Source organism: Metopolophium dirhodum, chromosome 3 (assembly GCF_019925205.1).
Source record: "Metopolophium dirhodum isolate CAU chromosome 3, ASM1992520v1, whole genome shotgun sequence".
NCBI lineage: Eukaryota > Metazoa > Arthropoda > Insecta > Hemiptera > Aphididae > Metopolophium > Metopolophium dirhodum.
This window is the reverse complement of record NC_083562.1, coordinates 9,669,434-9,689,222: the sequence shown is the minus strand read 5'-3', so window position 1 is coordinate 9,689,222 and position 19,789 is coordinate 9,669,434. Positions and strand designations below refer to the sequence as shown.

Sequence of the window (19,789 nt, the reverse complement as noted above, 5' to 3'; positions counted from 1 at the left end):
GTTCGCTTAGAATCAGCAAGAGTGACACTAGAAATGCCCGTTAATCAAATTATGCTATACTATTTACAACCATAAATATAGTTACTAATATAAAAACTATAATAAAATAACTCAATTTAATCGAAAACTAAAATAATTAACTCAGTCTAAAGTCATTTTTACACGTCTCAACAAAATACTGATATTACTTCACTTTATTCACTTCAGCTAAACTATGCACCACTCGTATTACAAATACCGAATAGTAAATCTGGCGCTAAATCTGGCGCTTTAGGGCGGACACCGGCAGATCAAACAGATTTTCTTGAGATTTTCTTCCAGAGCTCATAGATATTATTTATCTAACAATGTATGTAACAAAAAAAATCAAATGTGGCTATAATCGATCGTACATCAAAAGTATATTATAGTGACCATATACCGCCACATGGTGATGACAATCACGGAGTGTATTGACGTATAGTGTATAATATAGTAAGTACTATTGCAGTGTCGTCGAGTAGTAACGTGTAATATTGTTATGATAATAATAATATATTATTATCATAATATTCTTTGTCTCGTACGGTCGTTCGTACAGGCTTATATATGGTTTGAACACGCACAGCGCAATATAATACCATAATATCGATTATATTATTACAATACGTCGACGATCATGTCACGTATTTTATTTCGTTTTATATATTATTGTTTTTTTTTCGGCACAAGCCGGTATATGTGCGTAGAATATTTTCTCGATTCCGGCAAGTCGTGCGAAATCCGGACACGCGTAGGTGTATGTATAGATATAAAATAGTGTGTTTGTACACGCAGGTGTAATATTTACCAGTGCGCCAATATAGGTAATATATACGTATTATATATTATGATAGAATATTAATTCGATTTCTAGTCGTCAGTTTTGTATTAATGTTATAATTATTATTTTTTCAACCATCCAATATCTACAATTCGTGTCTTTTCGTTATTATATTATTATACACATATTTTTTTTTCGTTATAATAATACTATATAACGTTATAGTATATATTGTCTGCACGTTGTCAAAAACTCGAATCGTGTATTGTTATATATTATAATATATGCGAAACAATGAGTGATTCTTAATATAATGTACTATATAGTTTTTGTTTTTCATATAACTATGATAAAATATCGATATATTTAAATAAAACGTGTTTGGTTTAAAATTGGCGAACGCCGATCATAGGGCAACCTATAGGTAAAAAAAAATAAACAAAAAAATGTCTCTAACTTAAATCGAAATAAACTTACTATACTGTAAGTGTCAACCAATTAATAAAGCGCATTTAAATGTAAAATCTAATATAATTTAATATTCGAGTAAACAAAAGCTACCTTCTTTAATACATTATTATTTATTATACATGATAATAACTAACCAGCCAGCTCTCCAGTTAAACGCATATATCAATAACAGTGGAATAAGAATTGTCGTATAATATTATATAGGGACACCTATATAAAGTGTTATTTTTTGTAAAATACATAATTTTTAAATGAAAACGCGTGTACTACATTTCATGTCGAGTGTGAACACTTTGAAAATAAGAATAATATAATTTATTATTGTACAAACGCGAAAACTTAAACCATTCAAATTTATCGTTCGAACTATCTCGTGCTATATATGTATATTCTCTGTTTTTAGTTGGATTACTAGATTCTCTAATTTAAACATGTTTTAACATGTTTGTATATTTTAATTATATACAAATATAAGTATCTGTATATTTTATATGTTTATAATGTATCGGGTATAAAATATTTTTTCTAACTCTGCAGTAGATTATTCATTCTCAACATGTAATTTTTTTGTAGTTTATTTATTTTAACGGCACACAAATTGGCAGATAAAATAATACCTAGATATATTATATTACCTAGTTACGATATTCACGTTTAAGTAGGTACCTTATGTAAAGTATACAAATATTTATTGATACCACACGTTGAAGGATACCAGCAATTGTAATAATGATCACTGCAAACATATGTTCTGAAATTGCAGTTTTACAATACAATTATTGTAATATACTAATATAGATAAGTACCTATAATTAATTTAATTTTAACCATGGTTATTTTTAACAATATTTTCGTACCCAAATAAATTATATTATAAAATAACAATTTAAGTGTTTAAAATATATTATAATCTCGTAAGATATATTTCTCAATTGATATTAAATATGTAGGTCAAATTATAATATAACATTATATATATTAAATAGTCCTCAATATTCATATTAACTATTCGATATACAATTTTATTATAATATGTAAATTGTATACATTGCCACAGTATTATACAACTTAAAATCTACCAATATATATTTTTATGCATTACTGCTTGTATTGAACATTTTGAACACTGTTTACTAAAATTAACAATACATGTTATTTAGGTAAGAGATCACGAGGTATTACACACAACAGCCCGATATTTTGTCGTACCTTTACCATTGTTACTTTTATTTCCCATATAATATACAATAATTGTACAAATACATAAACAAGTAGAACTAGTCAGTAACTACAAAAATAAATAAATTACACATAATTTAATAATATGTATTATGATTTCTTTTTATATAATTAATTTAAGTGATTTTATTTTTGAAAAGAACATTAAACCTTAACAATTAAACCAGTATTATAAAATCATCACTAAAATTCTATGCTCTTTTTTTTTTACATATCAGACGACTGACAGACGTTATACATATTTCACTGGTGCGGACTATTTTTCTATGTTACTGTACGGTTGTGTACATACCTATGTGGTTATGTATTATAGTATGGTAGTTGATCTTCTGTTCGTGTCTTTAATTGGATATGTGTGACATATTATATAAATCAAAATCAAGTTAACGAAGATGTGTCATTAATAATTGTGGCTTCTACTGAGAAAATCGAATAATGAACTCTCCAAAGTACCAACTATAAATTCAATTTTAAACAAAACTAAAAAGTCTAAAATCATAAAGTACCAACTACAGCTTTATTAGCAGATATTCGAAACTGTGAAAAAAAATGAGATGACACATCATTTTAATATTCGACACTTTTATATTCGCTGTTAAATAAATTAAAAATAATATTACATATGAAAATAATACTAAAATTATTAATTAATGGCTGTCACAGTGTCACTATATAATATAATATTATGTATATTATTATGTATTATGTATCGATAAATCGAATTCGTCGAATATAAATATAAACGTTATTAATAGTACCTATACCGGATATAATGGTGCAAACTGTATACAAGGTGATTCACCAAGCATACTCACCCCCGTTTTTTTTCATTAATAATACAATTATTCAAATTCTTATTTTTAGAATTTTCAAATATATTCAGACTATTTTTCCAAAATTCTTGAATTTTTTTACTACTCAAGGTGTGTCCTAGCTGTGGCGATACAAATTTCTGTATTTTTAATGAAAACCTCTCTTTTTTACTGTACATTATTTAGTGGATAATTTTATTGAAAATGTTTATGTGCCAACTTCAAGTTTTCCTGCAAGTTTCTCTGTTTATGTTGATGATAATAGTCCTCAGCAGCTGTCTAACAAAAATATAAAATAGATGTAATATTGGATCTTGTATTTAATAAATTTGGACCATTATTACAAATTATTTATGTTGATAGATAGTATTAAATATTGATTAATAATATCCACCAAAAATGTTTAAATCTCTATAGCCTCAATATATCTTCCAAACTCATTATCATTACCTATTATCTTTAGTACATGAAGTTAAATAACCCGAAAACTATTCGTTCAAATTTTGATTTTGATTTTAGTACGTTAACATTTTCTTAAAAATAATTCAGTAAATAATTTACAGTCGAAAAAGAGGGGTTAATTTGAAAAACAGAAGTTTGTCATTAAGTTTGTCATTATGTGACACTCCTTAAGTAATACAAAAAATAATCTTTAACTTAAAAATCCAAAAATTTAGAATTTGATTAATTTAATTGTTTAAGGAAAAAGTGAGAATGCTTGGTGAATCACCCTGTTTATATTATAAATTAATTTACACATTGACGATAATGGTCAGTATATTGTTATCATATTTTTTTTATCCGATTTCTAGTCTGTATAATATAATTTTATAGGGAGAGTGATAACTGATGTAATTGTATAAATATTGCATACTATATACTGCTAATGCATTAAAAAAAAAAAAAAAAAAACAATTATAAAATGTAGTAATTATTATCATTTGTATAACAAATATTATCATCAGGGTCGGCAATGTTGTATATTATACAAGCACGTAAACGACTATAATTAATAACGTCCCGGAGCAATATGTGGACTACAATAAAAGTGCTGCGCTCTGTGAGGGCATCATCAGCCAGTTAGGAGAAGTTTGTAGTATGTTATATATATATACACAGAAAGAATAAGGGGTAGTCCTTTAAAGATGAAAATGAAAAAAAAAAGGTCGTGAAATAATCTTTGGTTCGCGAGGTCAGCTTGTTTAACACGAAGACCCGGGACGACCGCCGCGCTCCACCTGCTTGCCTTCTATATATAAAATGCCTCTCCGCCACCTTTTCCATCCAGCAGAAAACTCTTGTTTCTCCTTTTCCTCAGTCAACGCCATACCCGCGATTTAACTCTGACTGTCCCTATTTTGTACAACACACTAGCGCGTGCCGGATCCAATATAAATGCTACAGTTGCGCGTAAATTTCGTTTTCGTCGGGCTACAACATTTTTTAAAAATATTTTACTTTACTTAAATGGATTCACAAATTCACCTGTAGTTTTAAAAGTTATTTAAAAACCGTTCAATATTCGTGCTCTGATATCTGGTCAGTTTTGACGCAGCGTCAAAATACTTGATTTGCAATAAATATATTTGTATAAAAATCAGCTCCATCCTGAATTCCTGAAAATGTACTATATACCTATATATCTTTATGTATCATATAGGTTGATGATGAACAACAAGTAGTATAATATAACAAATTTAACATACATATATATATAAATAAGTATGGCTAATAATTAATACGACTTTAGTATACTATATAGTATACCTATATAGTATATAATAGGTATACACAATTAATAACGATATGAAATGTTAATGCATTTTTGAAACAATATTAATAATATTTTATAGCTGGTATCCAAAATGAGAAGGTCTATATCATAGACATTATACCAACAGTGTTTCTAAAATATTCAGGATAATGTTTTCTGGCGAGAATCGTATACACTTGGAAATAATCATGTTATTTAAAGAGAATAATTATTTTGTTTTTCTCGATGAGAGATTTTTTATCGTTGCAGTATACATGCACCTTTGACTTTGCAGGGCGCAGGGCTTTGGGGGGGGGGGAGGTCGGCGGGATGAGCTTTTTTGCGCTGAAAACTGGTAGATATATATACGCCGGCCGCCGCCGCCGCCGCCGTACTACGCGTGCAGTCAAGCGCAGTCCGCGCGAGTCGCTATCATCAAACGCTGACCGGACGCCGCGCGGGCAACATGTTCGCGAAACGCCTGCCACGACGACGACGACGATTATTGTACGACGACCGCCGCCGCCGACACTCAGGGGCCATCACCGCCGCGTTTTATTCGTCGTACTGCGACTCGACCTGTACCACGATCTCGGCCACGTCGTGTCCGTTACTAATTCTGCCGAGTTTATAATGTCATTGCAATAATAACTGCAACCGTAACCGCAGTACGCATTTCGGACGCTGTAAAAATTAACCGAAATAATACCGTTAAAAGCTGCAGTCTTATATAGGCGCCGCGACCATGCAAATAGCAGTGCTCCGGGCCCGGTCGTTCGCCGCGGACAACGCCAAACCGGTAAGCTGTACACATTACATCAATATTCAATACATTATACAATATAATATATATATATATATGTAATTGTAATATGTATATAACATCGACACGTCGACATATTATTGTCTATAATTTTTTTTATCGTTGTTTCCATATATTACACTGTGATGCGTCGATAACTACCGTTGTACAGTAAAACCGTTTTACGATGGCGCCTGGTGTGAAATATATTATATTGATTCACGTATTACAATATACATATGTTATTAATTATAATATTTTCGTTCACCCCGAATTACTTTGATAATACATATAAATTTACTAATATAACGAGCTTAAATTATATACACAGTAAATTGTACCTATATATATGCTTTTCTCACACCACCGTCGTGCATTGAATAAGTATTACTATAATTAGCAGGCGAATTCGATAGCAGGTAAATTCACACAAACGCGCTTTGTCGATTTTTAATAATATTATACATAATATAATATATATTTTACATAATATTATAGGTGTATAAGTAATATTTGATGCTCGATTTATCAGCATGAACATTAATTTCGAGCTTTTGTTTTTATATTAAAAAAAAAATAAGTAATTGTATATGTTTGTAAATATCTATTACAAAGAAGACATAATATTTGTGATGCTCATTAACTCCTATAATAAAATGTAGGTGCCTATAAATTATGATTTTGGTTTTTATATTTAATATTCATGTCTACGATTTGTAGTGTAGCACGTGACCGGGTATGTAATAATATATATGTTAACCATATAAAAAGATTGTTGGCTTCATTCATAAATTATGTATAGGTGTAGTTGGCTACCTATCCATGGCTATATAAATATTATTAACATCACGCTGTTTTCCGTACAATGATTCTACATGAATAATTATTATTGAATATTGGGATTAAAAAAAATATGGTTATTCATATTAGGTATAATATATAATCTTCAACCAGTAATAATAACTTTATATAACTACCTATAAACATGCACCTGCAGTATACGTAAATCTAAGTAAAATATAGCTGTCTATATCAATATTATAATATATAGATTAAAATTCATAATATAATAAATTATTTTCCTCCTTTTAAATATTTTTGAATTTTTCAACAAATAATATACAATTACAAACTGTTAGCAACCACATATAAACTATTACAACACGCGTTTATACGCAATAATATATATACACCGGTGCTAATTCGAATTTATTTCTTGACGACCGATAACATCTATTAAAAAAATATACCCATAATATATATATTTATACAAAAGTATATACACCTAGTACCTACCTAGATGCAGTATGAGCTTGTTTTTAAACATAGTTTTTTCCCAATATAATATATAGGTACACTGTACAGGTTGGCATACTACGTGATTTTCCATTTCCAATGAAATGACACTGTAGGCCATTCTGTATATAATATAATGCAATAAATAAACATGGTGACATGCGTTTTAAGTGATAATTATATGAATATGATTCCTTTATGTTATTTTAAAAATATCTATACTAGAAAAAAATATGAAAAGACTAATATTAAAATAAATTATATCAAGATAAAACGTGTATTAAAGTATAATATATACATATATACGATTTTACTTTGTCAACTATATTATATAATATATTGTATACAGTATAGTAGTATACTGTATAGTCGTGTTAACTAAATGAACCTATTTAAAGAATTTTTTTTATAATTTATATCAACTTATGTCGTTTATTTTTTATATATGTAGAACTTGTATAATATAGAGTATAATAAACGGTTGTTTAACGGTGTATATATACGTGTTAAAGTGTTATATGATAAATTCTATTAATTTTTCCACTTCACGCCGTGACAATAATATATAGGTGTACACGACGAATCTACTTACATTTCGTCACCTATCCATTAGTCTAGACGACATTGTTAACGTTTTATTATTATTATAAGTTAACAGCCTGTTGAGTTATTGTGTGCGTATTTAATAATATATTATATGCGCATATATATTATATTGTTTGCTCATATTATGTAAATATGTGGTGCGATTGTATTTATGCGCGCGCGCCTCATGTAATACGCGCTTGTTCAATGACACAGTTTGTAGATATACACCTAAATATACCTAATATATTATATAGGTACACACGCATTCATACATATACCTACCTACCTATAAATATTAAATAATATAAACATGATAACGCGTATATATATCTCCAAATGTAACACGGTGATTGGTGACTATAATTTATCGGGGATTGGGTGTTTTACACGAACGAAATTATTATTTGATTGATATAATAAATGACGGAGTATAAAGCTCGTGAATAGTTATTTTTATTTTTTTTTTCCCGGCGAAAATATTAAACTCTATAGTCCGAACTTAAGGGGCGACAACGACGACAAGGGTGGTCCATCCATCATCGCCTACGATCCGCTCCCATAATTCTTTGTATACAATACACACACACGCGCATATACATATACTGCAGCAAAAGTAACATTGTTATTTAAGAGCACATAATATGTTTAAACACATTTCGTGTTGTCGAATTTATTTTTGCGAATTCTTCCCGCGGCGTAGCTATAGGTACATGTGTACCATGAATATATAGCAATATTATATGTTATACTTTATATTATATACAACTATTATATATATAGTTATTAGAATATATATAGGTATAATAAAATATAATGTATATCATATACATAGGAGTAAGCTTTAATCGCTATAGATACCTATACGGCTATACCTCTATTTATATGATTATCATAATATAATTTATCAGATTATGTCTATATATACGTCATATACATATCATTATTATATGATGTATTATTACGTGATAATCGGCTCGTTATTATACAGTATATTAACTATACTAAGAAAAAAACATTAAAATATAGTGTATAATATATTATGATATGTGCGTGATTAGTTTGATCGGGCTGAAAATTCCGAAACCTATGTGATGACTCCTATATTGAAACGCGTGTGGCTGCCGCGGATAAAAGCAATATATACCTATCGGCTATCGCGTTATAATTGGATAAATTTGTTTTTGCACATTTAATTAATAAAATATAATTTATAAAAACGGATTTTTGATATAGGTTATATTATATAATAATTATGATATAGGTTCAATATGTTTTGTAATATTAAACTGAGGATGAATGACTATAGAAAGCGTAAAAATATCAAATTGATAGTCTATAATAGTATATAAGTAGTCCTACTCCAGCCTTCACTTCGTACATAAACAGTATTGATTTAATGTACCTATATTATGTGAAGGTAACATTTTTACAATAGTTTCGTTTTATTTTTTTTTTTTAATAAATATAACACAATTCGATGGGCAATGTACAGACTTGTACGTGCACTTAAGTATGATGCTCGGGTATTCCTAATGAGCATCTATATATTATGTATTATTATTATTATCTTAACAACTTAACTTTTTATACGAAGTTTTTTTATATTATACATTCATAAATTAATACTGTATTTAATATATTTCAAACTAAAATTATCAAATTAGTTTTAAAACTCTGGTATAGGTACAACGTGCAGTAGAATATTATAATATGTTAGACATTAATAATATTATACTATTCTCTCCCTCTCTCTTTCTATATCTCTCTCTCTCTCTCTCTCTCTCTCTCTCTCTCTTCCTCTATACATATATTACAGTGGTGACAGTAGTGTTTAATCACATGAATAAAGTTTTACTTGACATACATATGATATATAAAATGTACAAAAGTTGTATTATTATCATCATTATTATTAGAATGTATAATATATAATAGTATACGCGCTCGTATAGCTAAATATATAATACTCGCCGTTTATATACTATATAGTATATTTAGTCAATGTACGTATATATGTAGTTTATTGTACATAAAATATATTATATGATATATTTTGTACGCACACGGCGATTATTATAGAAAAATTGTGTTAAATTAGTACAATGTACCTACATCAGGCACCTATATACTTTAAATATGTACTGTATGCTTACACATTTTCTAGTCGCTAAAGGTAGGTAGGTATACAGTGCATATATTTGCAGCCGTTATCGAAACATATTCTCGAGCTTATATAGTGCATAATATATATATAAAATAATACTTATATAATAGTCAATAATCATCGTGTATGTACCTACGGAAACAATATTGCAGTACTTATATATGCGTAAATAGTAGGTATGTATATTATGTATATGCGATATGAAATAAGAATTTACATAGTATATTAGGTACCTATGTACATATATAATGTTTAGAAGTGCGTTATTAGTAGGTATATATATATAATGTGTGCCTATATATATATACCTCGTAATAATATTATTGCGAGTTGAAAGAGGAAATCGCATAAATTAAGGATTTATGCGTATATATATAGTTTGTCATCGTATATGTTGCGAACGAAGTACAAAGGTACTGTTATATTTACGTGCATATTATATAAGTATATAATACACAATATACAATATGCGAGAAATTAGCACCGGCGAAACAATGAGCTTTTGTAGTGCAAGTGCTTATACGATACGCGCGATATAATATACCTAACTAATATATATACAAAGTTCTTATACGACCATCGAAACTATATATTATTATTCTCCCAGCTGCATAGTATAGTCACGGCGTGTACCCTCTATCATCTATACCTATATACTCGTTTTGCACACACTTTCCGCGTCTCACTCCCACTATTATTATTATTATTATTACATTATTATATTATAACATAGGTATACCATATTATATACAATCTTCGACATCGTTTCAAAGGCTGTCACTGATTTCTTGCACCTTATGTATATATAATATTATATATATATATATAGGTAAGTACACGTGCAATGGAATCGCCGACCGAACAAAGAGCTATACACATACCTATACTTCAGAGTACCTATATATATATATATAGTGGCCCGCGGGTTTATACATATATATTGGTACGGACGAGTGGTTGGACGAGGGGTGGAAGAGGAATAATCGAGGGGAAGGCATGTGTTTCTCGTGCACTCTGTATATGTATATTCTATGTACATGCACATACCTTATACCTATATATACCTATGTATATATGCGTATATACATATATTATATATACCAACTCTGCAGCCGCTTGTTGTTTTGCAACAATTGCATCGCCCGCCCGCCGCGACGGTAGCCCTCTTTTGTTTACAATGTCGCTAATGGATTTCGTCGTGTCCCGGGAGCTCGGTTGTTCGCGCGCGACACTTGTTTCAAACGCTCGCGTCACCTCACCGCCGACGCCGCCGTCACACACACATGCGCACACGTATTATAAACATAGTCGTTTGCCGCACGTTCGTCACGCGTGCGCACCGCTCACGCGCCGTTTTCAAACACTATACATAATATGTCATATTATAATATAGTATATTATATAATATATATGATAATTGTCACCCTCGTCATCTCACGGACTCACAGTATATGGGCACCTATTGAAATGCAATAATAAAATAAAATGATTTCGCAATATGTGTCATGAACATAATATATATAAGTATATGGGCAAATATAGATGGTATAGGTACCTGGTACACGTAATAATAAATACGTATGGTGCAGTAGTAGGTATACTTATAATATATGGATTATAGTTAGCATATGATGATATTTTGAAAATGTCAAAAGATTAATTCCGATGAAAATAAAATGATATAATATAATAATAATAGCCTGCTGCGCAAGCCACTCGGCTGATATCGCGTTTAAAATCATGCAATATAATATACTAATTACTAATAATCTATAAAGCCTATATGTATATATATATTTATAAATATAATATTATGTAACTATACATAAAAGATATAGGTACCTATATTGCAGGTAATTGGAAATACATTTCGGATTCGTCATAACTCATTAGAATAAATAGTTTTTTTTTTAATATATTTATTACTATTTTTTATCATTATAATATTGCTCAAGTATTTTCTATTTTTATCAACAACTACACTTTCAATCTCATATTATATTTCACATTAAAGATATATCTAATATGTTATATAAGCATACCAACTATATTTTCAGAACCCTGAACCACGTGCACATAATATATAATATTATATATACGTATACCTACCGATTGAATGACTGTTTCGTGATAAAAGAACCACCCTGTATAACAAGAATAGACGCTATAACAATGATGTCTGCGGTGTGTGCGTGCATCAATGTGTTTTTGTGTGTGTGTGTGCGTGCGTGTGTGCGTGTGTGTGTGTGTGTGTGTGTGTGTGTGTGTTTGTGTGTGTGTGTGAGCGTGTGATGGGTGACGGTGTGGTCGGGTGGAGTATTAAAGGCGGGTAACGCGATTGGGAATGGGCGCGGCCTCTTCTCTCCGTCCCATCAGCACCCCTCCGCCACGGATCGGTGTATCGGTGGTGTGTGTGAGTGTGTGTGTGGGTTAGTAGTAAAGGAGAGGTGACAACTATATATAATATAATGTGTTTGTGTGTGTGTGCGTATACTATATAACGATAAGCATCGTGTGCACACGACCGCGGGACACGGAACGACGACGAATAGCGAACAAAAGTGTGTATATATATTATATATATATAATGTACAAGTGTGTGTGTGTGTGTGTGAGACAAATTCGAAAATGTAAATCGAAGTTAGCGTATATCAGCGTAGTGTATACACCACACACACAAAAGAGAATAGTTTTTTTTTATCATCCGACGCGTGCAAGTACGGTGGCGGGACGGTTTTTTTTATGTACACACGTATAATATATATATTACCCATTAGGTATAATCGAAGATGCGTTATAACCGTTGCCATAATATATTATCTGCACCGCCTATTATGCGTATATTATAGTACTATAGTAGTAATGATAATAAATATATAATAATATTATCATACTATTATTATTATTTGCGTTATAGAAATATTATTATATATTATATTGTAGTCGCGGTCGGTTCGACCGCCCGCAGAGTTTTTGATTCTCCTCTCAATCGCTCTCAATGCATATATATAATATTATTAAATATTATAAAGAATATCGCGTTTGTTATTCATGTGGTTTTAAACGCGACTGGTATACTAATATAATAATATATACATCGCACGCATATTATATTATATTATATTATACTCGCGTATGGTGCGTGTGCGTGTGTGATTATAAAACGACCTATACGCCCCGCGAGTAATGGACAAATTAGTGCGGTTTCGGCGTACCCATTATACCGTTTATATATCTAAACATATATATGATATATACGTTTTGAAACCAGTCGATTTCCTCCCGTTTTCCATTCACCCGCTGTTCAGCAGTTGCCGCCGAGCCCGCATCTACGTGACACACGTCATTGGGTTTACGCCGCGACGCGACAATCTAAATTTAAAAGGCCATTTTATTACACACACACACACGTATATATATATATATATTGTATAGTATATACCTATGTATATAGTGTACATATTATATTATGAATTCACCATCATGGCGGTTGAAGAGCGCGAACGGTAAATCATTTATATATATATATGTATAAAATATAATGATGGTTATAATAGTTTTAACAAAATGAATGTCAACGATTTATTTCGGCCGGCCCGTTTCACGTTTAATCGGCCGCTAAATTTACAATAATAAATTACGCATGTGCGTATTCGAACAAAATAAAAACATAAATAATCACATTTATGCAGCGAGTGTGGCGGTGTGGTCTAGAATTCTAGATGATAATAACGCATCATTCAGCATTGTACTTTATATATGTATTAATGTATAGGTATATAATATATAACTATAGGTTTATATAATATAATTATTAAACAATTCATTTATACGTGATAGCCAATGTGAATATAGGGCCGTGGTCATATAAAAGTACCTATATAATATTTAATATTATATATTATATAGGTAAGTAGGTAACGATAGGTATACCTAAATCAAACGTCAATCATTCTTATAGAAATGGCGATTCATCTAACAAAATATATGTATAATACGCTATTAAATTTTTATCTGCATTATGTCTTGGTTCCGCGTATATTAGGCTTATAAATTAGGTATAGGTATAGTAATATTTATTTATTATTTATTTTTAATATGGACAACGGATTTATATGGATATATAGGTATAAATAGAGCGCAATGTAGTGAAAAAACTATATTATAGGAAGTATATAATTAATATATAATGCAGTGTACCTATTTGCATAACATATATAAATGTGTGGATAATACGTGAAGCTTAACCCGCACACTGCACCCTTACTACTTTCTGCAGACCATAATATATCGAGCATAGGATACCCATCACAGCAACATTTTCCAATTTGTGTGTAACAATAATAAAATTGTATAATATAGCACGTCTCGCGTAAAACTAATAATAACGTAGACTATAATAATATAAAGTCTTAGTGGTATATAATAGGCCTAAAATTATTTGTATATAATATATAGGGAGACAATTTTTGAATATATATATATAGGTACATACTTAGGTATATAATATAATTATAATTGGTAATTACCTATATACCAATAGATATATGTTATAACTTCCAATTATCTATATACATAACATTTAACGGTTTTATTACCTATATATAGGCATGGGTGTAGATATAGCCGATATTATAGGTATAATAGGTACATTATATATATGATATATTATAATGTACCAATATATATATTATATGAGAAATGAGAGTAACAACCAACGCCGCGGAGTTGACGTTGCAGAAAAAATGCTAATATATCATAATGTAAGATTGTATACCGTTAAAAAACCAAAACACGGATAGTAATTAAAATCCATACTGCTGCAACCAGCAGGCGCGCATATATATCTAATATTTTAATTATTTAGTTCCATTTGTGTATTAGTTATCAAATGGGTGCATGTATGATGCGTTTTAAATATATTTACACGGGGAAGGCTTGTAATTTTGAAGTCCGTCGGATTAGGGTCGTCACTGACCTAACGGCATATATTACGATGGAATATATAAGAAAGGGTTCCAACGAGGTGTCTGTATTATATGCACGCAGAGTGCGGGGCCACTGCAGTGTTTATATTATTATACCTACTCGTTTTTCCGCGTCGGCTTTACGATAGAAAACACGCGGCGGCGGCGGCCCTGCACTCCGCTGAAGCATATTAACGTCCTATACGATTTACGAACGGATTTTTTTCGTTTCTCCGTGCAACTGCGACGTCGTAACTGAAATATAAATTATAATATACCTTTAAGGTACAACCGCGATGACAATAATTATATGATATTATTATTAAATTAGAATAGTAGATAAAGTGCCTAATAATATAGCCATATTATAGATAGGTACCTATGCGCGTGTCGAGGGAAAACACGTCCCGTCCGGCGGCCGACTGTAGGGTGTGCGGTATATAAAAGATCGACGGCTGGCCGCGCGCGCGATAACCGTTGGTTGGCGGGGTGGTGGTAAACATGGTCGTGTCGCGGGGAACGGTTGGCGGGTTGGGCGTGCGTAGGAGGCGCTATCCGTCGAGGCGGTGCCCCGCGCGCGCGCGCTCGTGTGTGTGTGTGCGTGGCGCCTGTGTGTGTGTGTGTGTGTTTTGTGTGTGTGCGTGTTCGCGCGTTCCCCTACCGCCGCCGCCGTCTGACGCAGTCCCCGCCACCGCTCCCACGGCAGCCTCCTCCGCGACCCGTTCGTTCGTCCACCGACACCGCCACCCCGTACCGCACCCCACCGACGGATGACTCGCGACCACTAGGCGCGCGCGCATCTACAGCGAGTGTGTGTCTGTGTGTGTGTGTGTGCGCGCGCGCGCGCGTACGTGGACGGATCTTGTGCGTGCGTGCGTGCGTGCGCGTGTAGTCGGCCGTACTCGCAGCGCAGCACGTCGCTCATTATAGTACGCCGCGCCGCGGACAAGTCGCTACCGCGTACACGTCGTCGTCATCGTCGTCGTCGTTGCCGCCGCCGCCGTCGTAGCCGTAGCCGCCACCGCACAGCAGTCTGTTCCGCATAACCGACCCGTGTCGAACACGGACGCGCTGCTACCTCGTAATACCTACATAATAATATTATACGGTACCGATATTATAATATTATTGCCATTACGATATTTATACATTACCGTCCGTGTACGTTGGTAATGACAATATTATAATTCTCGTCATAAATAAATAAAAAACAAAATAGTATCGCAATCAAGGTACATCCGTTAGGTGTGTTCGAGTTTTTTTTTTTTTTTCCGAATCTTGTGCCGTCAGACTTCGGGTTTTTTTGGTTTTTTTTTTTCGCGTCGTACTTGGTTTTTCGAATCGTCGTCCACTTCGACCGCATAGGCGTGCGGCCAATGAATCGCTGCGCGAGGACCGCAACCACCGCCGCAACCCGCACCGCCGCCGCCGACGACTGCACCGCGGCGACGCCGGCCGTTGTTGTCGTAGTGGTCTCGTAGCGCGCGCGTCCCGCGAAAACGTCTCGAAACCGCGGGTCTCCCGCGTACCATGACTTCTCAGTTTTCACAACAACTCGCCAAAAATATCGGACACCAGGTAAGGAGATGATTAATATAGTATTTGCCGATGTGGTATATGGTTATGAATTATGATATATTATATAGGTATACGAGTCAAGTAGGTGGTTAGGAGGTTTAGGCTTTACCCATACAAGCTATAATATCTATATAGAGTTCTCGTTTTCTTTCGTTTCGCAATAATAGTAATCATTTTCTTTGAACCTGCCTATAGTATGCCGTCGAGATATTGACGAGAAGTCAACGAGTCGCAGGCATAATTATATTATAAATTACAGTACTCAGCTATTAGCTAGGTACATTGAAATCCAATTTAAATTTGTCGAAAAACGATTTAGTAGCTCAATTATTCCGATTTTACTTGCGATAATAGATTACCTAACATAATAAGTCTTCAAAATTCGTTCTATATTTTTTGAAAATAAATCTTTTTAATTCGTACAATTTATATAATTGTATACAATAGTATACTATTTGGCATTATTTTCTTCTAGTAAATGTAGATATATAAAATTATAGAATTTTTCTAATTTTATATTCAAAGATATAGGCAAGCCGCTGCTTTTGGTATATATTAGTTATATACTATAACTTTATATAAGCATATTTATAAACCTTGCATAATCTATTTAAATCAGTTCTCCTGTTTTTAGTTATACCTTTACCTAAGTACCTATTTGTTTTCACCAATATAAAAATATTCTGCTAAATGAACGTTTTCGGCGTTTTTTTTACGTAGGTACTTATAGGTATTAATCATTATTCGAAATAAAGCGGTGTTTTAGTAGATAATCGAATGAAAATCAAAAAAATCGTAAACTGTAAAAGTGATTTTACTTATTATTCTGAATGATAATTATTTTGAAACTATTAGAACAATATCTACCTATATTTAGGTATAATATACTTACACTTATGTCATTGTAATTTTGACATTTTTTCATTATTTATGCTACTTTGTTATGTGTGAACATTACATAAATTAACATGTACCTAGTAGAATTAATTTACATAACTTAACTTTAGCACACTTTTAATAACCACTAGCTGTTAATAATTTTATTAGTAATTTTGGACATGCATTTTACGATAATCGCTCATATTTATACAAATATTAAAACCCTATTTCATATTATAATAAATTTCTATGGAATAATAATTAGGTATAGGTAGGTAAATATAGTCTTATTATTGGAAACTTATACCTACTAGAAAACACTTGTTACACACGATTTAGGTACCTATATTTCATAGAACTTGGTAATAATACATGTTTTGAAGTGGGATGTATAATTAGAATTTTTTTAATAAGTACGTTTCGGTCATAATACCTTTCCGCGAAAGAAAATCATTATCTCCGAATTTGTTCAGATTATATGAATAACTATAATATTACGTGTTTATATATTATCGTAAGACGTTATCTAATTTAAATACATATAGTAGGTATTTATTGAAACAAGCGTAAATCAACAACTTTTAAAAGCATATTATTCTATAAAACCAAAAGAAAAACATCGACATTATAATACTATAATAATTATTGTAGTATCTATATAATTATTATTATTGTAAACATTACGTTGTGCCTACTTATTATAACATACTCAATTTATTATACTATACTCAGCTGTTCCATGAGAGAAAATACTAGATATACTTATCAAAACCGGTTTTGCCCGTGGCCGCCTGGTGACTTTTGGAACAGGGTATATAAGAGAATTTGTAGGTTTCGTGTTGGTTTCAAAATAGTTTGAATTAAAATATGCTTTGCAATTTTTTCGTTAAGTCTATTTATAGATCTACTTTGCACGGACTTTTTTAGCCGTTATTGCAATCTATAAACAAATATATTATTGGTATAATATTATAATAAATAGTATATTTACCTATATATATATATTACTTGGCTATATTATACTCTTAAGTTATGATTTATGAATATCGCGACAACAGCATAGTTTCCTTGTACATATTTTTTCAGTAAATCCGCATACCTATAATAATTAGAATCTCTTAGGCTATAAATATTAACGCAAACGTATACCTAAACGAATAACTGTAAATACATTTAGGCACCTATACCTAACTCGAGTGTGCGTAAAGATATTGCGGTATGCCCTCTAAGCGTACTTATATATAGAGATATACATCTATAAGCGTGCGTTTATATCAACACAAAAACCGATAAAATTCTAATCATAATCTTGTGTATACCTACCACCTTTGTAGTACTTACCTTTTACCAATACACATATTATATTGTAGCATCGGTGTAATGTCTTATTTTTCCGACATTTCTGTGCTGGTGATGCCAGCCATCGCTTATATCTGCGGTACATATAGGTACACTGTATTGTATACCTATATATACCTATACGATTTAATAATACTCGCGATTTTGGTTATCTCGGGAAAAGCCGCCGCGGCTGATCTATACGGCGGCGCTCCGGTCGCCCACCCCGACAACAATGATATAATAACAATAATTATTATTGATAGGTATTATTCAGTGTAAGGTACCCATCACATAAGCTTCATTTGACGCGCGTCCGTTGTTCGTGTCCGATGTTCGCGCGTGTGCCCGCCGAGTGCTGCTGCAGTACAATAATTCTGTAATTTAGGTAACACTATGTAGATACACTATTTCGCGTTTTTTAAATCATAAAACAATCGTCGTTATTATAATATTATAAAATTGCTAACGTTGCAAGTTATTATATACCTACGCGAAATTAATAATAATTGTAAATTACGCGCACGATGTTCCTCGTCTACAACAGAGTTCCAGTAAGTAAAAATAATATGTAAATATTTCATAATAATAATGTGTATATAGGTAGGTACTTAATCGTTTCGATTTTTATTGATTTTGTTTCACACGTCGATCTCGATCGCATCGCATATACCTCGGGACATAATATAATATTATAAAACAGCTGCAGCAATTTGCGGTCATAAATTCGTCGTAATTTTTTTTTAAATTTTAATCCGACCGAAGATAATTAAAATAACCTATATTTTACATGACACGTTATAATTTTCTTCACGGACAGAAAAATTTTACTGTACCTATTATACGATAATAATATTATACGGTCGGCGGCGTTTATTGTACCCGTATAAAGGTATATAACAATATTAAGCACGCGCCGTCTTCTTCTTCATAATATGATATTATATTATTGTGTGTACTATTGTGTATATCACTGCACATAATATTATTTGTATATAACAAATGTGTGCTGAGCTATTGTATGTACTATAGAGTATATAGAGTTAGGTATATACATAATATATATATAGATATAAGTACCTACGATATAACACATATTA

The 19,789-nt window shown here is 31.8% G+C and overlaps 1 protein-coding gene across 3 annotated transcripts in view; it reads left to right on the top strand.

Moving 5' to 3' along the window:
- Positions 1–5,514: 5,514 nt before the first annotated feature.
- Positions 5,515–19,789, top strand: part of LOC132942151 (homeobox protein caupolican) — a 47,923-nt gene continuing 33,648 nt past the window's right edge. The window contains exon 1 of one of the 3 annotated variants that reach the window (XM_061010459.1): positions 5,515–5,876. In XM_061010459.1, the coding sequence (XP_060866442.1) occupies positions 5,823–5,876 (54 nt within the window). In that variant the 5' untranslated portion in view covers positions 5,515–5,822. Of the gene's footprint in view, positions 5,877–15,803; positions 16,473–19,003; positions 19,244–19,789 lie in introns of those variants that run through there. The other 2 variants (XM_061010460.1, XM_061010461.1) reach the window with 2 other exon arrangements.